The sequence below is a fragment of the Caretta caretta genome, chromosome 3 (genome assembly GCF_965140235.1).
Source record: "Caretta caretta isolate rCarCar2 chromosome 3, rCarCar1.hap1, whole genome shotgun sequence".
Classification (NCBI taxonomy): Eukaryota; Metazoa; Chordata; order Testudines; family Cheloniidae; genus Caretta; species Caretta caretta.
In genome coordinates this window covers 73,967,429-73,986,569 of record NC_134208.1, presented here as the reverse complement: position 1 = coordinate 73,986,569, position 19,141 = coordinate 73,967,429, and the positions used below count along the sequence as shown (strand labels likewise).

General features: G+C 43.1%; 1 protein-coding gene across 1 annotated transcript in view; it reads right to left on the bottom strand.

Moving 5' to 3' along the window:
• Positions 1-8,833, bottom strand: part of UFL1 (UFM1 specific ligase 1) — a 43,183-nt gene extending 34,350 nt beyond the window's left edge. The window contains exons 1-3 of the mRNA XM_048844955.2: positions 8,677-8,833; positions 7,305-7,450; positions 665-693 (exon numbers count right to left, since the gene is read on the bottom strand). Coding sequence (XP_048700912.1) covers positions 665-693; positions 7,305-7,450; positions 8,677-8,753 — 252 coding nt within the window. The 5' untranslated portion in view covers positions 8,754-8,833. The remainder of the gene's footprint in view (positions 1-664; positions 694-7,304; positions 7,451-8,676) is intronic.
• Between the last annotated feature and the right edge of the window lie 10,308 nt (positions 8,834-19,141).

The following is a 19,141-nucleotide window of genomic DNA, read 5'->3' as shown; positions in this document are numbered from 1 at the left end:
ATGTGCAAGTAAGTCTGTGGCTTGGAACAGAAGCGTTTGTGCTTTTAAAACATCTCTTCTAATAACAACTAGGTTAAAGGGTCCTAGAAAAGTAAGATTTTTGTAAAGCTCTGAAAAGAAACACTTTGTCTTCCAGAAAGTTTTCTGATTTCAAGCAATTTTACTTGAGACAGAAGGAAAAATTAGTCACAGAAGATGACTGGGGGATAGAGATTAGTGGAGACAAGCGATTAAGGAAGAAAGAGAGAGGACCCAGAGAGGCATGCAGAGTTTATTATATTTCACTGCATGACCCAATAGCTCTAAATTTTAGCAAAGGCGGACCTTTCTTATCCACCTGTACTTCTCAGTTTAAGAAAGCAGAAATATTCAAATCATCAAAAAAAACCTGCTTCTTTTTTTTAGGGGCAATTTTAAAGAGTGTCACAGTACTACAGAATACTTATTTATCTCAAAATCAGAATACGCATGAATACAACATTTGTGAAGTGATACACAAATGGACGAAGTAGTCAAAGTTAGTGAGAAGTGCCACCAGTTTTGCAACCACTGCTATACAGCACTTCAATATCAGCATAGTAACTTACTTTGAGACTGACTGATGCAGTACAAATAGAGAAACACAGAAACAAAAAGTATATGTATTTTTATAACAAAAAATTACCTGTTGTAAGTCAACAATGTTTACTCGACCTTTGAAAAAATACAAATATAATTTAAGTATTTAGTACATCAAAAGCTTTGAACAGGTTTATAATGCAGCACAGCCAATCAAGTATGAACTCTATTTCATTTTTTTTTAAGTGATCACAAGGAGTGTGATTGACAGCATTTAAAGCTGAAATCTGTTTAATCAGAGGAAAAAATCCACATAATGGCAGCAACAGTGCAAGATTCCCCATGACACCCTATATGCCTAAAGACAACGTTAACAGAGTCTATAAAAGGTAGAAGAATTGTTGAGACTCTCCCCCCTTTACCTCTGTGCTGAAACTGTCATGTTATGATGCCAACAAAACATGAAGAAATGGTTACTCACCCTGTGCAGTAACTGTGGTTCTTCAAGATGTGTCCTGTCCCCCTATGAGTGCTCCACTCTAGTGCACTTGCACCTCGTGCTTTTGATAGGAGTTTGCTCATAGCAGTGTCCATTCGGTCTGCACATGCGTGTTACTCAGCCTCATTCCCCATGCTGTTGCTATATAGCATTGTTCAGGCTAACCTCCACAAAGCCCCATGACAGAGGGGAAGGAGAATGGGTAGTGGAGCACACATGGGAACACACACCTCAAAGAACCACAGTTACTGCACAGGGTGAATAACCATTTCTTCTTCTTCGAGTAGTGTCCCCATGAATGCTCCACTCTAGCTGACTACCAAGCAGTTCCCCTTTAAGGAGGAGGGAGCTTCAGAGTCTCATTCAGTACGGAAGAAAGTACAGCTGAGCCAAACACGGTATCAGAAGCAGTATCACAAATTATTACAGCAAATGTATGCACAGAAGTCCAAGTTGTGCCTTTACATACTACAATGATAGGAGTGATAGGATCATCACTGCAAGTGTCACCATTCTGAATTTTTGTGCCTTCACAAATGTGTTGAGTAGTCTTAAATCTTGGATGGGTCTCCAACCATCATTTTTTATCAGAACCAGGAAATACCTGGAATAAAACCCCTTCCCTCTGAGCTGTGTGAAACCTGATTCTATAGTACACAAGTGTAGAAGAGAGTCTATTTCCTGCCATAGCAGGTTCTCATGGGAGGAGTCCCTGAATAGGGAAGGAGGGTTGTGAGCGGAAGAGAATTGAAGTGGATGGAGTACCCTGTGTAAATGATCTCTAAAACCCACTTGTCAGTAGTTATGGTGAAAAGAGTTGCCGAAAGGAGGAAAGCATGTGAAACGTTATAGCTGATAAGAGGATGGCAGCTCAGGATCTCAACCATCCCATCAAAATTGATCCTTTGAAGTGGACAGTTGTGAAGTTGAAGGCTGAGAGGTGGGTGGTTTCCGTCTCTGAAATCTCTGCCTCTTGTGGTGAGGTTTTATGGCCTCTGCTAACTCAGGAACTGTGCAGGATGGATCTCTGTGCTTTCTGGGACCTAGTAAATTCTCTTTTCAGAGCAGGTGTGTAGCTCCCTGGAGATTGTAAAGTGGCTCTGCAATCTTTTAATGTATGCAGGGATTCGTCCGTATTACCAGCAAACAACTTAATGATGTCAAAAGGAAGGTCTTCTATCGTATTCTGGATCTCCTTTGGGAAGCCGGGGACCCTCCTCATAACTACTGCTGTAGAAATAGAATAAGTAGCAGTGTTGGCAGCGTTGAGAGAAACCTGCAGAGATATCCTGTGAGGAGTTGGCTTTCTGCAATAATTGACTGGAACTGCTCTCTGTGTTCTGTCGGCAGATGGTCAATAAAGGAGTTTAGCTTGGTATAATTTGTGTAGATGTAGTTGGCGATTCTAAACTATAAAGTAGTCGAAGAATCAGATTTTCTACAAAGAAGGTTGAGATGCTTATGATTTTTATCATAGAGTGTAGATTTAGTGTAGTTCTGCCTACCACATTTGTTAACTGCCTCAACTGCCAAGGAATTAAGAGATGGGTGAGAAAAAAATTATGACTCCTTAGAGGGAAATATTTTTTGACTGCCCTTTTGCACGTGGGAGAAATTGACGCCAGAGTATGCCAAATGACCTTTGTAGGATCCAGGAGTGGCTTGTTGACTGGCAGGGCAACGTGGGCATAAGAGGCTATATGGAGGACATCAAGCAGCTTCTGATGTGGTTCTTCAAATGCAGCGACCCTCAACCTTTCCAGACTACTTTGAGGAGTTTGATTTGTCTAATGTACCCCCAAGTTTCACCTCACTTAAACAATAATTGCTTACAAAAGCAGACAAAAATACAAGAGTATCACAGCACACAGTTACTGAAAAATTGCTTACTTTCTCATTTTTACCATATAAATTATAAAATAAATCAATTGGAATATAAATATTGTACTTACATTTCAGTGTACAGTATACAGAAAAGGATAAACAAGTCATTCACTGTATGAAATTTTAGTTTGTACTGATTTTGCTAGCGCTTTTTATGTAGCCTCTTGTAAAACTAGGCAAATCTCTAGATGAGTTACTGTACCCCCGGAAGACCTCTGTGTACCTCTGGTTCAGAACTACTGCTTCAATCTCCTCAAGAGGGATCTGTAAAGAATCCACGATGCTCTTGATGAGATCCTGAAACTGCTTAATAATCTTCAGCCAGCAATGGTGGAGCTTCATCCTGGGATGAAGAAAGATGTTCGCGGTTGGAGAAACCGCATCATCAGCCCTGGCCTCCTATTCCTCAAAGGTCTCTTCTTGAGTCTCCAGTAAAGGGAGGATAGGAGGGTTGTCTCTCTCTGTGAATGGCTGAACTTTAGGCTCTAGACAATTGGTGGCAATAAGCCACCCAGGGATTCCAGCATGGCCAAAAGGGTGGCACATATGGCATGGGTGGTGGAATCTACAAGTGCTCACCCCAGCGGGATAGTAACTGTGGACATCTGTCATGACTGAGCTCAGGCTCCTCAGAAAAAGAATCCTCATGGGGTGGAGTGGAGAGCCTTGAACAGATATTTGGGAGGTTGAGGCAAAATTTTTCTCTGAATCCTCCTCCTTTAAGTCCTTGGTAATGGTGAGAGAACAGAAGCAGCTTGAGATACCACCATCAGTACCGGGTAGGTGTCCAAAGATCTGGAAGTTCTTGGTGCCAAAAAGATATCGGCGTTAAGCAATGGTGAATCAGGAGTCTCGGACGCTCTGAGGTCTTGGGGAAACCAGGCATCTTACAGTACTGACAGCATTGTTGGTATTGTGTCCAGGGCTTGTGCTGAAGTAAGAGTAGTGATGGTACTGTGAGTATCAAATGCTCTGGGCGGAATCCAGACAGAGCCCAACCAATCTTTTCCAGTACCATTGTAGAACTCTTCTTGCCGCTGCGGTCTCCTACTAGTATCAAAGGTCTCTCGGAGCCCGATATTTTAGGGTTTCTTCACTTAGCAGAGCTCTCGGTACTTGAGAAATCAGCAGCCTCGGGAATACCATGTCTGAGACTGATGGGATCCGAGGGAGCTGATGTATTCAATTTCTTTGATGTAGGTTCCCTACCTGGAAAACTTGGAGCACAGTCATTGGAAGACTTATGAGAGGAATCGTGGGTCTTCCTCTTAGATGCCCTCGAGGAGTGTAGTTCAGAGACAGAAGAGGCACCCGACTTACTCGGAGACTGGTTTATGCAAGGGGGAGGAGGGTGAAGAGCTCCTGACCTGGGTCAGAGGCCATTCGCAGCAAGTTCTCCATCATAAGGAGTCAAAGTTTATCTCCCTGTTCTTTCTGGCTCTAGATTTTAACGCCAGACAGAAGTTGCACTTTTGGGAATTATGAGATTCCCCAAGGCAATGGATGCAGTGGGAGTGTCCATCACTCACTGGGATTGCCTCCCAGCATGACAGGCAACCCCTGAATCCAGGAGAACTAAGCATAACCTTGGAAAGGGCAAAAGATCCCAGGGAGCAGGAAAATGATCAAAAAGCTATATAACACCTTTTTTTAAAAAAAATACAACTAATTACTTTAATAGACTAAGTACAAAAGCTAAGAGAACACAGCTGAGCCAAAACCAGAGGTGCTGGAACAATTTGTATAATGGGGGTGCTAAGAGCCATTGAATCAAACTGTAAACCCTGTATACAGTGGAAACCACTTCAAACCAGGGGGTGCAGCAACACTCCCAGCACCCCTTGTTCCAGCACCTACAGCCAAAACTCAACTTGAACAACTAGCTAAGGCTTTGTCGTAAGCCAGGACAGTTGAGAAAGAACTGAGAATGGTTAGCCCGCACAGTGCCATATAGCAACGGGATGGAGCACGAGACTGAATAACATGTATGCACAGGCCAAATGGACACTACTAGAGAAATCTTTAATCAAAGGTGCAGGGAATGCAACTGCACCTAGAGTGGAGCACCCATAGGAACACTACTAGAAGAGGAACACCAGTCTACTAGGGATGGAATTGAAACCACCAATTCTTTCTACATGTGCCAGAAACTGCTATCAAAGTAACAACTTTGAACTTTTGCCAAGCGGACACACTGATGCAGCACACATTAAGGTAATCTTTGGAAAAAATCAGCTGTAGTGCATGAATGTGGCAGGTGTGTTAACTTATTTTCCAAACCATATGATGATATGAACTTCACACACGAGGGAAAGATTTTAGATTAACTAGAGCAGGGATGGCCAACCTGTGGCTCTGGAGCCACACGTGGCCCTTCAGAAGTTAGTATGCGGCTCCTTGTATAGGCACCGACTCTGGGGCTGGAGTTACAGGCGCCAACTTTCCAGTGTGCTGAGGGGTGCTCACTGCTCAACCCCCAACTCTGCCACAGGCACTGCCCCCATTCCACCCCTTCCCGCCCCCACCCCTGAGTCTGCCATGCCCTCGCTCCTCCCCCCCTCCACCCCAGAGCCTCCTGCACGCCACGAAACAGCTGATCAGCAGGTATGGGGACGGGGGGGAGGCGCTGATCAGTGGGGCTGCCAATGGGTGGGAGGGAGGCAATAGGAGCACTGGGGGGTTGGGAGGGAAGCTGATGAGTGGCATATTACTGACGTATTACTGTGGCTCTTTGGCAATGTACATTGGTAAATTCTGGCTCCTTCTCAGGCTCAGGTTGGCCACCCCTGAACTAGAGGTACCATATGTTTCTCCGCATTCTAATTTAGGCCATGTCTACAGTAGGAATGCTTATCCAACAGAGTATACTAAATCAGCAAAGAGCACCTAGGGAGGACGCAGCTATACTGGGAAAGCAAAGCTTTGTATTGGAATAGTAAAACCACTCCCCCCAGGTAAAACATGCTATACTGTTTAAAAGTGTAGTTTTATTGGTATAACTGTGTCTGCATTAGTGGCTTATGTTGACACAGCTGTTGGTCAGAGATCGTGCCTCTTTGCACCTCTGACTGATAGTTATGTTGCTACAGACAAATGGGTAGTTTAAGCCATATATGCTCCCTGTGCATCTAAACCATACCAAATACAGCAAAGCTTTTACTACTGTTCGCTGTGGTATCATATAGACATGGAAGAACATGCTGGATATGATTCTACTTTCTACATCAACAAAATTGATTCTAAATTGTGATTGTTTTTACCTCTTACAACATCGCTAGCAATAAAAATGTCTCAAATACAATTTTCAGATTCTGAGTCAAGGTTGCAGGCTTCGTTCTCAGGCCTCTTCTATTTCAGAAAATTTGCACTGATGAAACTAAGTCAATTTAACATCAAATCTAGTTACACCAGTGCAAACGTCCAATACAGATGTTCTTAAATTGGTTTAAATTACAATTCCCATGGCTGTAATGCATCTATATTAGAGGTTTTCACTGGTATAATTATATTGGTTTTAAATTGACAGTTATATTACCGTAGGTTTTCTAACAGATACACGCCTCTCAAAAATAATCTACTTGTGAAGTGAGTCAAACCTCATCATGGAACCCTTTAGATCCACTTTTCTGATTATAACTGCACATACATTTATTCCTCCACAGAGGAAAATGTTTGGTTAGTTGAGTGATTTGCCTGATTCAACAACCTTTTTTTAGTTGTCTTTGAAAACTGTCTAAATATACCAGTCATGTTTAGACCATTTCTGACTGTAAAGCAATAATATTCAGTACAAAACAAAACCACCCATATGCACATGCTTATTTTGTACTACAAGATCAGGCTTTAAATGCCTACAAAAGTACAATGAATTTCTTCAGTCTTAATCACACTTTTAATGTGATAGCAACAGAGTCATTAACAATCATTAAACAGAGCACTACATTTATTGAATTTATAAAAATCACTATTTTATTTACTATACATACAAGATACAAACAATATTAATTCCCATAAAATATCAAAGCACATATTTTGGCTTATATTCTATATATATCATAATACTAGCAATATATTAAGTGTGCTAAAAGATTTCTTTTTGTGCGTTGTAACATCCTTGTCCTATATTCTTAATACTAGAAAATAAGGTAACATTGACAATTCTGGTTCACAACCAGCCAGTGGCCGGAGTTTGGAAGGGAGACAAGGGTAGAGGAATTAATCCTCAGTGAAGCAACAGGGAAATGCAAACTTAAGCCATATTAAGTTTATTGAAGGACAATGGCAATCTTCAAATCCCCAAATTATTTTCTATGATCTTGCTATTAATTTACTTGAAGTGAAGAAAAACAAATGTAACTCTTACCACCACAAACATGAAGCTCATCCTGTATTTCTCTGCTAATCTGTGCTGGAGTGATATACTCCTTTCCATCAAGCGTATGCACTACGTCCAGCTGCTTTTCAGCAATCAGTTTAGCAACAATCTCTATGCAGTTACGTTCAGACAGCCTGTGGACATTATAAAGAGTAACAAGGTCATTTAAAATGAGAATTTGCTAATTTTAGGATAAATAACTGAAGCTTTTCGAGTTTTACAATCTGAAATATTATTTTGCTGTTCTCTGCACACAACTTTCAATGTCAATTCCATACAAAATCCTAATTCTCTTTTCATTTTAAAAACATGGTCTTAGTACCTGCATACGTTCCTACAAAAGATTAAACTTTATTCATGTGAGTAGTATCAAGTTACTTTTCTTGCTCTCATGAACAGTCAATGTTTCAATGAGACCACTCACATCAGCAAAGTTAAACTCTTTGTCACCTTTTCAGGATGAGGTCCTATGAGTGTAGTTTGTTACTTTGAAACTTGATTTTTAAAATTAGTTAAATGAGTAAATGATTGCCCCCCCTTAAACAAAGTAAAATGGTTTGTCAAGACAAATAAAGACAACGCACTACTAAAAGATTAAATATTTAGCTGATCTGCTGATGTGGATAAATAGGACGCAGGAACTCAGAGGGGCGGTGTCAGTTTGAAACCCCATCAACTTTAAAATGTGAGTTAACATTTTCACTTGCCCATTTCTGTAGTTTTACAATCACTGCTTTCCTATTTCAAAAATGGGATTTCTCCCCTCCAAGGTGCCAGGCCCAAAGAACTCCTGACTCTGCAGTGACTGCGCAGGGCCCACTGGCCACAGAGAAAGGAAAAAGAACAGGAGGACTTGTGGCACCTTAGAGACTAACAAATTTATTTGAGCTACAGCTCAGGAAAGCTCATGCTCAAATAAATGTGTTAGTCTCTAAGGTGCCACAAGTCCTCCTGTTCTTTTTGCGGCTACAGACTAACACGGCTGCTACTCTGAAATCAGAGAAAGGAAAAAGCATTTTCTACTCCACTTTCAGCTACAGCAACCTTGTTAGGATCCGGGCCGCGGTGTGCTGGTCACCGCCCCCAGGGCAGGGCGCTACATGCCGCCCCCACCCCAGCGGGCGGAGTGCTGCATCCCCGCCGCCGCTGCCGCCGCGCCCCACAGAGCCCTGGACACCGGACCTCCCCACAACTGTCCAACACGCAGTGCTCGGCGCTGCCCAGCCCCCTCCCAGCGCCCGGGGGTTCCGCGGGCCGCCGCCTCCGGGCCGAGTTCGGGAGTGGGGGCGGGCGTGGCCGGGCGCCTCCTCTCGGTTGCCCGGCCGGGGGGGGAGGGGGGCAGGCCCCCCAGTCCCGTCACCTCTGCGCTGCCTCGGCGAACTGCGCCCGCTGGAAGTCGGCAGCCAGTCTCCGGATCTCCTCCCAGGCGGCCGCCATCGCTACCTCCGCCGCCGCCACACGTCAGCCTAGCCGCCGGGCTACGGACCGGGAGCAGGGACAGACCGCTGCGGCGCGTCAACGATCGCCTTCGCCTCCCCACAGCGCCCCCTAGAGAGGAGAAGCAGTTGCGCAGGGAAAGCGGCTCCCCTTCCCGCCCCCGAGTGGGAGACGGGCTCCCCTGCGCCCGCCCAGCCCTGGACTTAGAATCATAGAATATCAGGGTTGGAAGGGACCCCAGAAGGTCATCTAGTCCAACCCCCTGCTCGAAGCAGGACCAATCCCCAATTAAATCATCCCAGCCAGGGCTTTGTCAAGCCTGACCTTAAAAACCTCTAAGGAAGGAGATTCTACCACCTCCCTAGGTAACGCATTCCAGTGTTTCACCACCCTCTTAGTGAAAAAGTTTTTCCTAATATCCAACCTAAACCTCCCCCACTGCAGCTTGAGACCATTACTCCTCGTTCTGTCATCTGCTACCATTGAGAACAGTCTAGAGCCATCCTCTTTGGAACCCCCTTTCAGGTAGTTGAAAGCAGCTATCAAATCCCCCCTCATTCTTCTCTTCTGCAGGCTAAACAATCCCAGCTCCCTCAGCCTCTCCTCATAACTCATGTGTTCCAGACCCCTAATCATTTTTGTTGCCCTTCGCTGGACTCTCTCCAATTTATCCAATTTATCCTGGACTTGCGGGGCTTCGATCCCGCGTGGGCCTGAAACGGGACAGGAGCCGTGTTAAATACCCAACCCCACTAAACCCTCCAGCCCTCAGCCTAGGGCCGGCTCCTATCCAGCCTGCCTGGGGCAAGTCATGGCCCCAGGTGGGACCTCCTCCGGGCTGCCAGCCCCCGACCTGCCACGTCCCGTCGGTACCTGCAGGCTGGCGACCATCCGCCAGGGGTGACACTTGTCATAGGAACGTGACGGTGGCAAGGAAATGCCACTTGGTGGGGAAGGTTTCTCAGGTGCAGGATGGAATTAAACTGGAGTCATCCAGGAATAGCTAAATTCACACCCCACCTTAATCCGAATGACCTTTCAAGTGTAGACAAACCTTACCCTAGCCCATTTAAAGACACCACATTTACCCCTAGTCTAGACAAGCCTTGGCTCAGGTTGAGTGATTGGGATTTGCTCGCTTGTTCGGCTTGAGCGCAGAGAGCAGCAGCCTGGGCTCAGTAGGAAGAGTACTCTCCCTTCAGAGCATGGTGATGTGGGACTGGGCTGTGTGTTTGCATTGAGAAATTGACCAGCAGAACTGCCCCTTGTATCTGGAATAAAAGTATGTAGTGGTGCTGTGGCCCTGTTGGTCCCAGGATATTAGAGAGACAAGGTGGGTGAAGTAATATCATTTATTGGCCCAACTTCTGTTGGTGAGAGAGGCAAGCTTTTGAACTACACAGAACACTTCTTCAGGTATGGGAAAGTGACTTGCTCCAGTATAGCTTGTGTCCCTGTAGCTCTGCTGGTCAATTTCCCTGTGCAAACAAGCCCTGTCTTGGAAAGGCAGAAGAAGAAATGCCAAGCAATGAGGAAATAAGGAGAGGGACAGGGCAAGCAAATAAACATACATATTTGAGATTTATAAGTACTTAAAAAAAATTCCTAAATACCAGGTTGTACAGTTGAGTCAGCACTCAAAGATAGCATCAGAGGGGTAGCCGTGTTAGTCTGGATCTGTAAAAGCGGCAAAGAGTCCTGTGGCACCTTTTAGACTAACAGACGTATTGGAGCATAAGCTTTTGTGGGTGAATACCCACTTCGTTGGATGCATGTAGTGGAAATTTCCAGAGGCAGGTATAAATATGCAAGCAAGAATCAGGCTAGGGATAACCAGGTTAGTTCAATCAGGGAGGATGAGGCCCTCTTCTAGCAGTTGAGGTGTGAACACCAAGGGAGGAGAAACTGCTTTTGTAGTTGGCTAGCCATTCACAGTCTTTGTTTAATCCTGAGCTGATGGTGTCAAATTTGCAAATGAACTGAAGCTCAGCAGTTTCTCTTTGAAGTCTGGTCCTGAAGTTTTTTTGCTGTAGGACGGCTACCTTTAAATCTGCTATTGTGTGTCCAGGGAGGTTGAAGTGTTCTCCTACAGGTTTTTGTATATTGCCATTCCTAATATCTGATTTGTGTCCATTTACATAGGGACTGTCCAGTTTGGCCAATGTACATAGCAGAGGGGCATTGCTGGCACATAGACTATCAGAGTTGGAAGGGACCTCAGGAGATCATCTAGTCCAACCCCCTGCTCAAAGCAGGGCCAATGGCTTATATTAAATTGGTGGACGTGCAGGTGAATGAACCGGTGATGGTGTGGCTGATCTGGTTTTTCAGTATAGGGTAGTGTAAACGTGACCATCACTTATTTGCACCGTGACGGTCACGTTAACACCACCCTATATCAAAAACCCACCGACCGCTATGCCTACCTTCATGCCTCCAGCTTCCATTTCGGACACTCCACACGATCCATTGTCTACAGCCAAGCACTGAGGTACAACCGCATTTGCTCCAACCCCTCAGACAGAGACCAACACTTACAAGATCTTCACCAGGCATTCTCAAAACCACAATACCCACACGAGGAAATAAGGAAACAGATCAACAGAGCCAGACATGTACCCAGAAGCCTCCTGCTGCAAGACAAGCCCAAGAAAGAAACCAACAAAACTCCACTGGCCATCACATGCAGTCCTCAGCTAAAACCTCTCCAGTGCATCATCAGTGATCTACAACCCTTCCTGGACAACAATCCCTCACTTTCACAGGCTTTGGGAGGCAGGCCAGTCCTCGCCCACAGACAACCTGCCAACCTGAAGCATATTCTCACCAGCAACTACACACCGCACCATAGTAACTCTAACTCAGGAACCAATCCATGCAACAAACCTCGATGCCAACTCAGCCCACATATCTACACCAGCGACACCATCACAGGACCTAACCCGATCACTACACCATCACCGGTTCATTCATCGCACGTCCACCAATGTACTATACGCCATCATGTGCCAGCAATGCCCCTCTGCTATGTACATCGGCCAAACTGGACAGTCCCTACGTAAAAGGATAAATCGACACAAATCAGATATTAGGAATGGCAATATACAAAAACCTGTAGGAGAACACTTCAACCTCCCTGGACACACAATAGCAGATTTAAAGGTAGCCGTCCTACAGCAAAAAAACTTCAGGACCAGACTTCAAAGAGAAACTGCTGAGCTTCAGTTCATTTGCAAATTTGACACCATCAGCTCAGGATTAAACAAAGACTGTGAATGGCTAGCCAACTACAAAAGCAGTTTCTCCTCCCTTGGTGTTCACACCTCAACTGCTAGAAGAGGGCCTCATCCTCCCTGATTGAACTAGCCTGGTTATCCCTAGCCTGATTCTTGCTTGCATATTTATACCTGCCTCTGGAAATTTCCACTACATGCATCCGACGAAGTGGGTATTCACCCACAAAAGCTTATGCTCCAATACGTCTGTTAGTCTAAAAGGTGCCACAGGACTCTTTGCTACTCAAAGATAGTTTTTTTTAAACAAGAAATGTCTTTCTCTTTTTGTATATGTGTGTGCATGCCTTAAATGTAGCTGACATGCTGAGTAGGTTTCCCAGACCTGAAGAAGAACTCTGTGTAAGCTCAAAAGTATCTCTGTCTCACCAACAGAAATTGGTCCAATAAAAGATATTATGTTACCTACCTTGTCTTTCTAATATCCTGGGATAAACATGCCTACAACAACTCTGTGTATACACAGTTTGTCCCCTGACAGTTTCTACATCTAAATGTTATTTATATAAACATAGGTATTTCTACTATACAAGTCAAGGTGTTATTCAAATCAAGTAAAATTATTTATGGTTAAGAAAAAGTAGTAAAAATTTCTTTAATTATCTCATATATACACAGTAGAACCATAGTGAATTGAACTGTGATATTATTAGAGGCTGCTTGGAAACTGAGACATATACAGTAGGTACACAGGATATAGATAGTGTTTATTGGGTACACATTTCATTTCTCTCTATTACTCTGAGCTTTACTGATTCCGGAGTCATGAATGTCACAAAATTTGACTTATTCAATTGTTTCAGGCAATGTACACTCAAAACAAAGATTTATATGGGTTTAATGGAAGTAATTGATTCAAAGTTCTTTATATTAATATTGTAATATGGATTGATGGTCATATTTCATGATGAATGCAAGTTTGTAATGTGTTATATGATCCACAAACAGTATCCTATTGATTCACTTTGGGAGCATCAAATCCCCATCTTTATTATGAACAATGAAAACAAATGATGGGGGATATTAGTGCTGTCAAAATGAATCAATACTGTACGTGTGACATGAAATACATTTGAAAGTTTCCTATTATAATACCCAGAAAAGTTCATAGTGACTACTCTAAATTCCATTTTTATAGGAGTTGAAAGTTCTTCTAGTTCATCAACCAAGCATGAGTTAAAGGAACATGTCATCATTTTTGCTGCTGCTGCTGCTGCTCTGAGGTACTGAGGCATTATTTATCATAGGAACAATCCCTGAAGAACTGCACAGTGTAACTGCTGGCTGCCAACCTGAAAAAGAAATTATACAATTAATAGCCAATAATAAGTCTATTGAACAATCACATCTTGTAAAGAGCTAAAACACTTGCTGCACTAATTACAATACAGCTAGTCTAATAGTCAGGGATAGACTAATGCTACACCCAAAATTGTCCATTGTGGTGTTCCTTAAAGGGATGCAGTGTACACATCTCTTCATGGTTGGCTAGCTGTGCTGGGTTGGATAGAAAGAGGGGCAGGATCATGGCCCCATATTTTCCATACTTTGACAACTAGGAGGCGTCCTTGGATTTACAGGGGAACATTCACTATAATTCTGGCCAACCTTACATAGGAGGAAGCTACTTCTTCCTTCCACACCCATGCAGAAGCTATCCAAAATCAGGTGTGTTTGCATTCTTCCACTTTCCCTTCTGTTTGCTGCATTCACACACACTTTAGCTGTGCTTTTATATTCCTCAGTGTAGTTCCCTTTTTTCATGTTCTTATTACTGAAAAGGACTACATAAAAATAATTAAAATGATGCAGTATATTGATGCAAACAAACCATAGGGGCTGTTTGAGATAATTTATGATCCAACAAGAATGTCCCAATGTCTCATTCTCCACTGAGCAAACTGTTAGAAAACAAGACCAAGAGTGTGAGCTTTCGGAAGAATGAAGAAGGGGGAAAGACCTCTTCAGGACAGACTGTGTATATATGGACAGTGTCTAGCATAATGTGGGTGCTACTAAAATAATTTATGCACAAAAGCTAACACATGCAAAACCACTTATGCTCAACTAATTTCAACCCATCCTGCCATTCATTTGTCAAGAAATGAGAAGTAACAATAGTTACTTACGGTTATATGGAGGGTAAGGAAGTAGCTTGACCCAAGCATTGAACCTGTTACGAACAAGAGTTATTAATACTAGTGTGTAACATTTTGGCTGTTGAACAGCTAGGAAATATAAGCTGAAATGTTTGTGTGTGACTTGACATATACACTGTACATCGTAAAATGGATGATTAATTCATTAGCAAGAAAAAGTCCATAGGATGATAAGGAAAAATTTTATCAGTAATGTCAACGTAATATGTAAAGGATGGCAGTACTGATTGTGCATACAGAGCATGCTACAAATGGTGTTCACATGTGCTCTGAGTAGGCTTTTAAAAATATTAATTGGGATATGGAACATGCATTAATACCTCCACCTAATGCAACCATACTACACTGGCTGAGTGTGTCATGAATAGATGTAGTCCCTTTCTTCATCACTGTTCTTCATCAAGGCAAAATTATAAATAATATGTTTTCCTTTTCACTGTACTTTTCTCCTCTTATGTTCTGGCTTTTCTCTTTCCTTCATGAGCTAGCAGCTGTGCTGAATGCTAATGAGACAGCACTTAGTTCAACCTCGGGCAGCCTTTTCAACATAACTTCTTTGGTTACTAAACAGCAAACCTGCAATTAATTAGTCAGATTTCCTACCTATCTGTGGAAAGAAAAAAACAACAACAACAACAAAAAAACAGATTCAGTCCTTCCTTAGCAGGGAATGTGGCTTTTCCAATAATGATGCCTTTCTAGGTCAAAGCTTTAATGATTGTACAATCCCTGCAACAGCACATACAAATGTGAAATTGTATTTGTACATTGTACCGGGTAAAATGCTAATTCCATGCGCAGTTGTCTGATTTGTGCACAAATACATGGTTTATGTATGCAATTTAGACACCTATAATTGAAAGTATAACCCTATTTATGTCTCTATGACTATTTTAAACAATTAATTTATTTTGTAGCTACATCTAATAGGGATTATTTATTCTTTTCTATCTCAGAATATTGAAGACCAAATTCTATCCTGTTTGCGAATGATGTTTTTCTCCATTTGAATTGGAAAACTGAATATATTGAAGCATTTTAATGAATAAACTCCCACCCTGTATGTTGAATTAAGCCTCTTTGATCTTCCTTCAGGAAGACTATGAAATATACTACCTGGGGTTTGCTATAATCATTTGTTTCACCCAATCTTTGAATATCATGCAAAATATGTGAGGGGAGGAGAGACATATTTTTGAACATTTTCAGTCTCTTATTCAGTTTTAAGTCAAATGAACTGACATAGTAGCACGACAAATTGAACAGAATCAAAGATTAGCTACTGTTGTAATAATTTACTCTAATTGTGAGCTGAATTGTAAAAAGTGAGTGAAAGTTCATAAAACGTTACAATAACTTACAACAAATGTTGAAGGGAAAAGGTGCAAAAGGCAGACAAAGATTGAGTTAGTCTCCCCAAAAGGCCAACTGATGTAACTCAAAGACTGTGTTAAGAGCTTGCCTCGTAAGTAAGAGAAGTGTGGGATCTGAAATCAATTAACCCAAATTGGTGTTTTGAAAATTAGACCTAACCGATAAACAAAATAATGAGGGGATGGGCTATTCCACCCATCACTCTCTTTTGGGGTCTTAAAAGAAAAGACTGAGAGAAAATCAAGAAGAAGCAACAGCTCTCTGCCAACAACTGCTACAGCAAGCTTTACCATCATGGCTACAACCTTCATCATCTCCTGGCACCCTGGGATCTACTGTAACAAAGTTAGGCCTTCATTATTCTGATCCTGAGAGATGTCCTAACCACAGCAGGCCAGAAAGAGAGGAACCTAGATGATATCACTACCTCCACCTACACTGGCTCCAGCTAAATCCAGCCCCGTCTGGGATGTGAGACTGGGTCAAACCCCATCTCCCACCTGCCAAAGTGTCTTTTTTCTTTCCCACTTTCTTTCTTTTTTCCTATTTCTCTCCTTTTGCCTTCTGTCTAATAAGAGTCTTGCTTAGCTGCCCAATGTTGTATATTTTGCAATGCTGCTGTAAGCCTGTGACTAGGGTTGCCAGGCATCTGACTTTTGACCAGGATGCCTGGTCAAAAGGGACCCTGGCGGCTCCAGTCAGCACCACTGACCGAGCCATTAAAAGTCTGGTTGGGTAAGGCAGGCTCCCTACCTGCCCTGGCTCTGCACAGCTCCCAGAAGTGGCCAGCATGTCTCATCGGCCCCTAGGGGCAGGGGCGATCAGGGAAGCTCTGTTGCTGCCCCCACCCCGAGAGCCGCCTCCACAGCTCTCATTGGTTGGGGACAATGGGAAAGGGTGGCGCCTGTGGGCATGGGCAGTGTCCCACCACGCAGAGCTGCCTGACGGTGCCTCCGCCTGGAGCTAGACATGCCGCTGCTTCCAGGAGCAGTGCGGAGCCAGGGCAGGCAGAACCCTGCCTTAGCCCCACTGCACTGCCAACTGGGAACCGCCTGAGGTAAGCACTGCCCAGGCAGAGCCCACACCTCTAACTCCCTATCCCAGGTCGGAACCTGCTCCGGCACCCTAACTCCCTCCCAGAGCCTGCACCCCCACCTGCACCCCAACCCCCTGCCCCGGGTTGGAACTCCCTCCTGCACCCAAACTCCCTCCTGGAGCCTGCAACCCACACCCCCTCCCACACTCCAACCCCCTACCCCAGCCCGGAGTCCCCTTACACACCCTGAACCCCTCATTTTTGGCCCCACCCCAGAGTCTGCACCCCCTCCTGCATCCCAGCCCCCCGCCCCAGCCCAGTGAAAGTGAGTGAGGCTGGGGGAAAGTGAGTGATGGGGGGAGGGGGGTTGGAATGAGTGGGGAGCAGGGCCTCAGATAAGGGGTGGGGCCTCTGGGCAGGGGTGGGGCAAGGTGTTCAATTTTGTGCAATTAGAAAGTTGGCAACCCTACCTGTGACCAGGAAGCAATTAGAAGCAATGCCCTAAACAGCCCAACACTGGTACAAGTTTACCAGGTCTCATTATTTTTTCCCATCTGTGAGGCTGCAAGTGAAAGTCAACACAAGAGACAGAAGTTGAATTTTTTATCTTTGCTGTTCTTTGCTTTCCCCTTTTGTGCATGTTTGTCTAGTTCGGTCTTCTAGGCAACAGGATTGGTCTTTAACAAGAACAGCAACAAAAGAAGCTCCAGCCTCTCTTAACTAACTTTTTCTCTCTTTCCCAAAGGGACAGTTATTATCATCTACAAGGCTGCCAAACAGTAGAATTGTTTTCTTTTAAAGACTCCCTAAGCTAATTAAAGCCTTATTTAACATTCTATATTTCAAATGCTTTTACTGTTTTCCCTTCTTTTCTGTATCTTTACTAAAAAGTTTAAAAGATTATTAATGGTGTGTTTGCCATGGTCCTGAGCAGGCTGTGTTCTCTGTACATTGAACCCCAAGCTTTGCTTAACTCTGTCTAATGTTGGACAGTGACTGGGTCATGTTAACACTTTAACCCTTTGTTCCATCAAAACAAATACAACACTACCCACATCATGCCATGCAACTGAATATTTGACTTATGTAAGAAGCAAGACCAGTCTATCATTTGTGGCATAACATGTCACCATGGTGAGATACAACTTTGATTACATTACAGCAAACATCAAATATTTCTTACCCTTAGATACTAGCTGCAATGAAACAGAGCATTGAAAAATTTATAAAGGCTTTATTCACACAAAACACAAGCATTCAGATAATATTACAAACAATATATATGTGCTGTTGCTGAAATGAACATACATTTGTACTATGGAAGGTAATAGTTCAACTATTTAAAATGGTATGTTCAGAAGTAAAAGTCACAAAATCCAACATCAAGCAAGGACTAGGATAGCAACTAAAAATAATAGAAATACATGCAGCTCGTAAAGATGATACAGAGGTGTGGTTCTCTTTTTTATATAATTTAAAGTTGAGTTACACACACACACACAATGTAATTCAGACATTTATGTTCTAAGAATACTTTTCCCCAATAGTTTTTAAATGTTGTTTCAGTTCATTGGTTTTGATTTTAAATTTGTGTTACAGTTGAAATGTCATTTATAGTCTTAGACCAGCAGTGGACTTGGGATTACCATAGCGTTGTAATGCCAGTCTCTTGAAAAGGGATTAGAAAGCGGATCAGATTTGTCAACTGAGGCCTTGAGTACACTAAAGGGGACATTCGATCTAAGCTACGCAATTTGAGTTATATTAATAGCATAACTCAAATCAACATAGCTTAGGTCTACTTGCCGCGGGGTCCACACTACACAATGTCAATGGGAAATGCTCTCCCATCGACTCCCCCTACTCTTCTCGATCTGATGGAGTACAGGAGTCAATGGGAGAGTGATCTGCGGTTGATTTAGCGGGTCTTCACTAGACTCACTAAATCGACCATTGATGCATCTATCTCCACTTATCAATCCCCCAGTAAGTGTAGACAAGCCCAGAGAAGAGCTAGCTCAATCGTCCAATGTAATTCCAAGAATCATTACTTGTGGTGCCAGTGGTTCATTTTTTGCTTTCTCTAGTATGGAGCAGCAGATGAAATAGCTTATGGCCTTCCAATATTTTGCAGTTATGCATCCAATTAAATCCAATATTTGTGTTTAGTATACGACATCCCTCTGTGCATCTGTTTATGTGTTTTGTTTTCATTTATATGCAGTAAGACAAGCCATGCAATATTATATACCAATGTAACATTTAAAACCGGTGATGTTAGAACACATTTTACAGTCAAGTCACCAGTTTCAACAGAGGGACACCAATTTCTCTCCAAATATGTCTCTCACTCTTCCTTCACAGTAGACACTCTTATGATTTTTTTCTATTTATTGTGTTGTAAGGGCTAATAATATGTTTCTCTGTTGCTTCATAACTAGTACAGTGTAATTTTCAAAACTGAAATATCCAAGTCAATTTGTTGCCCAAATCTCTGCACCTGAAGAAATACTAAATGAAATGTAA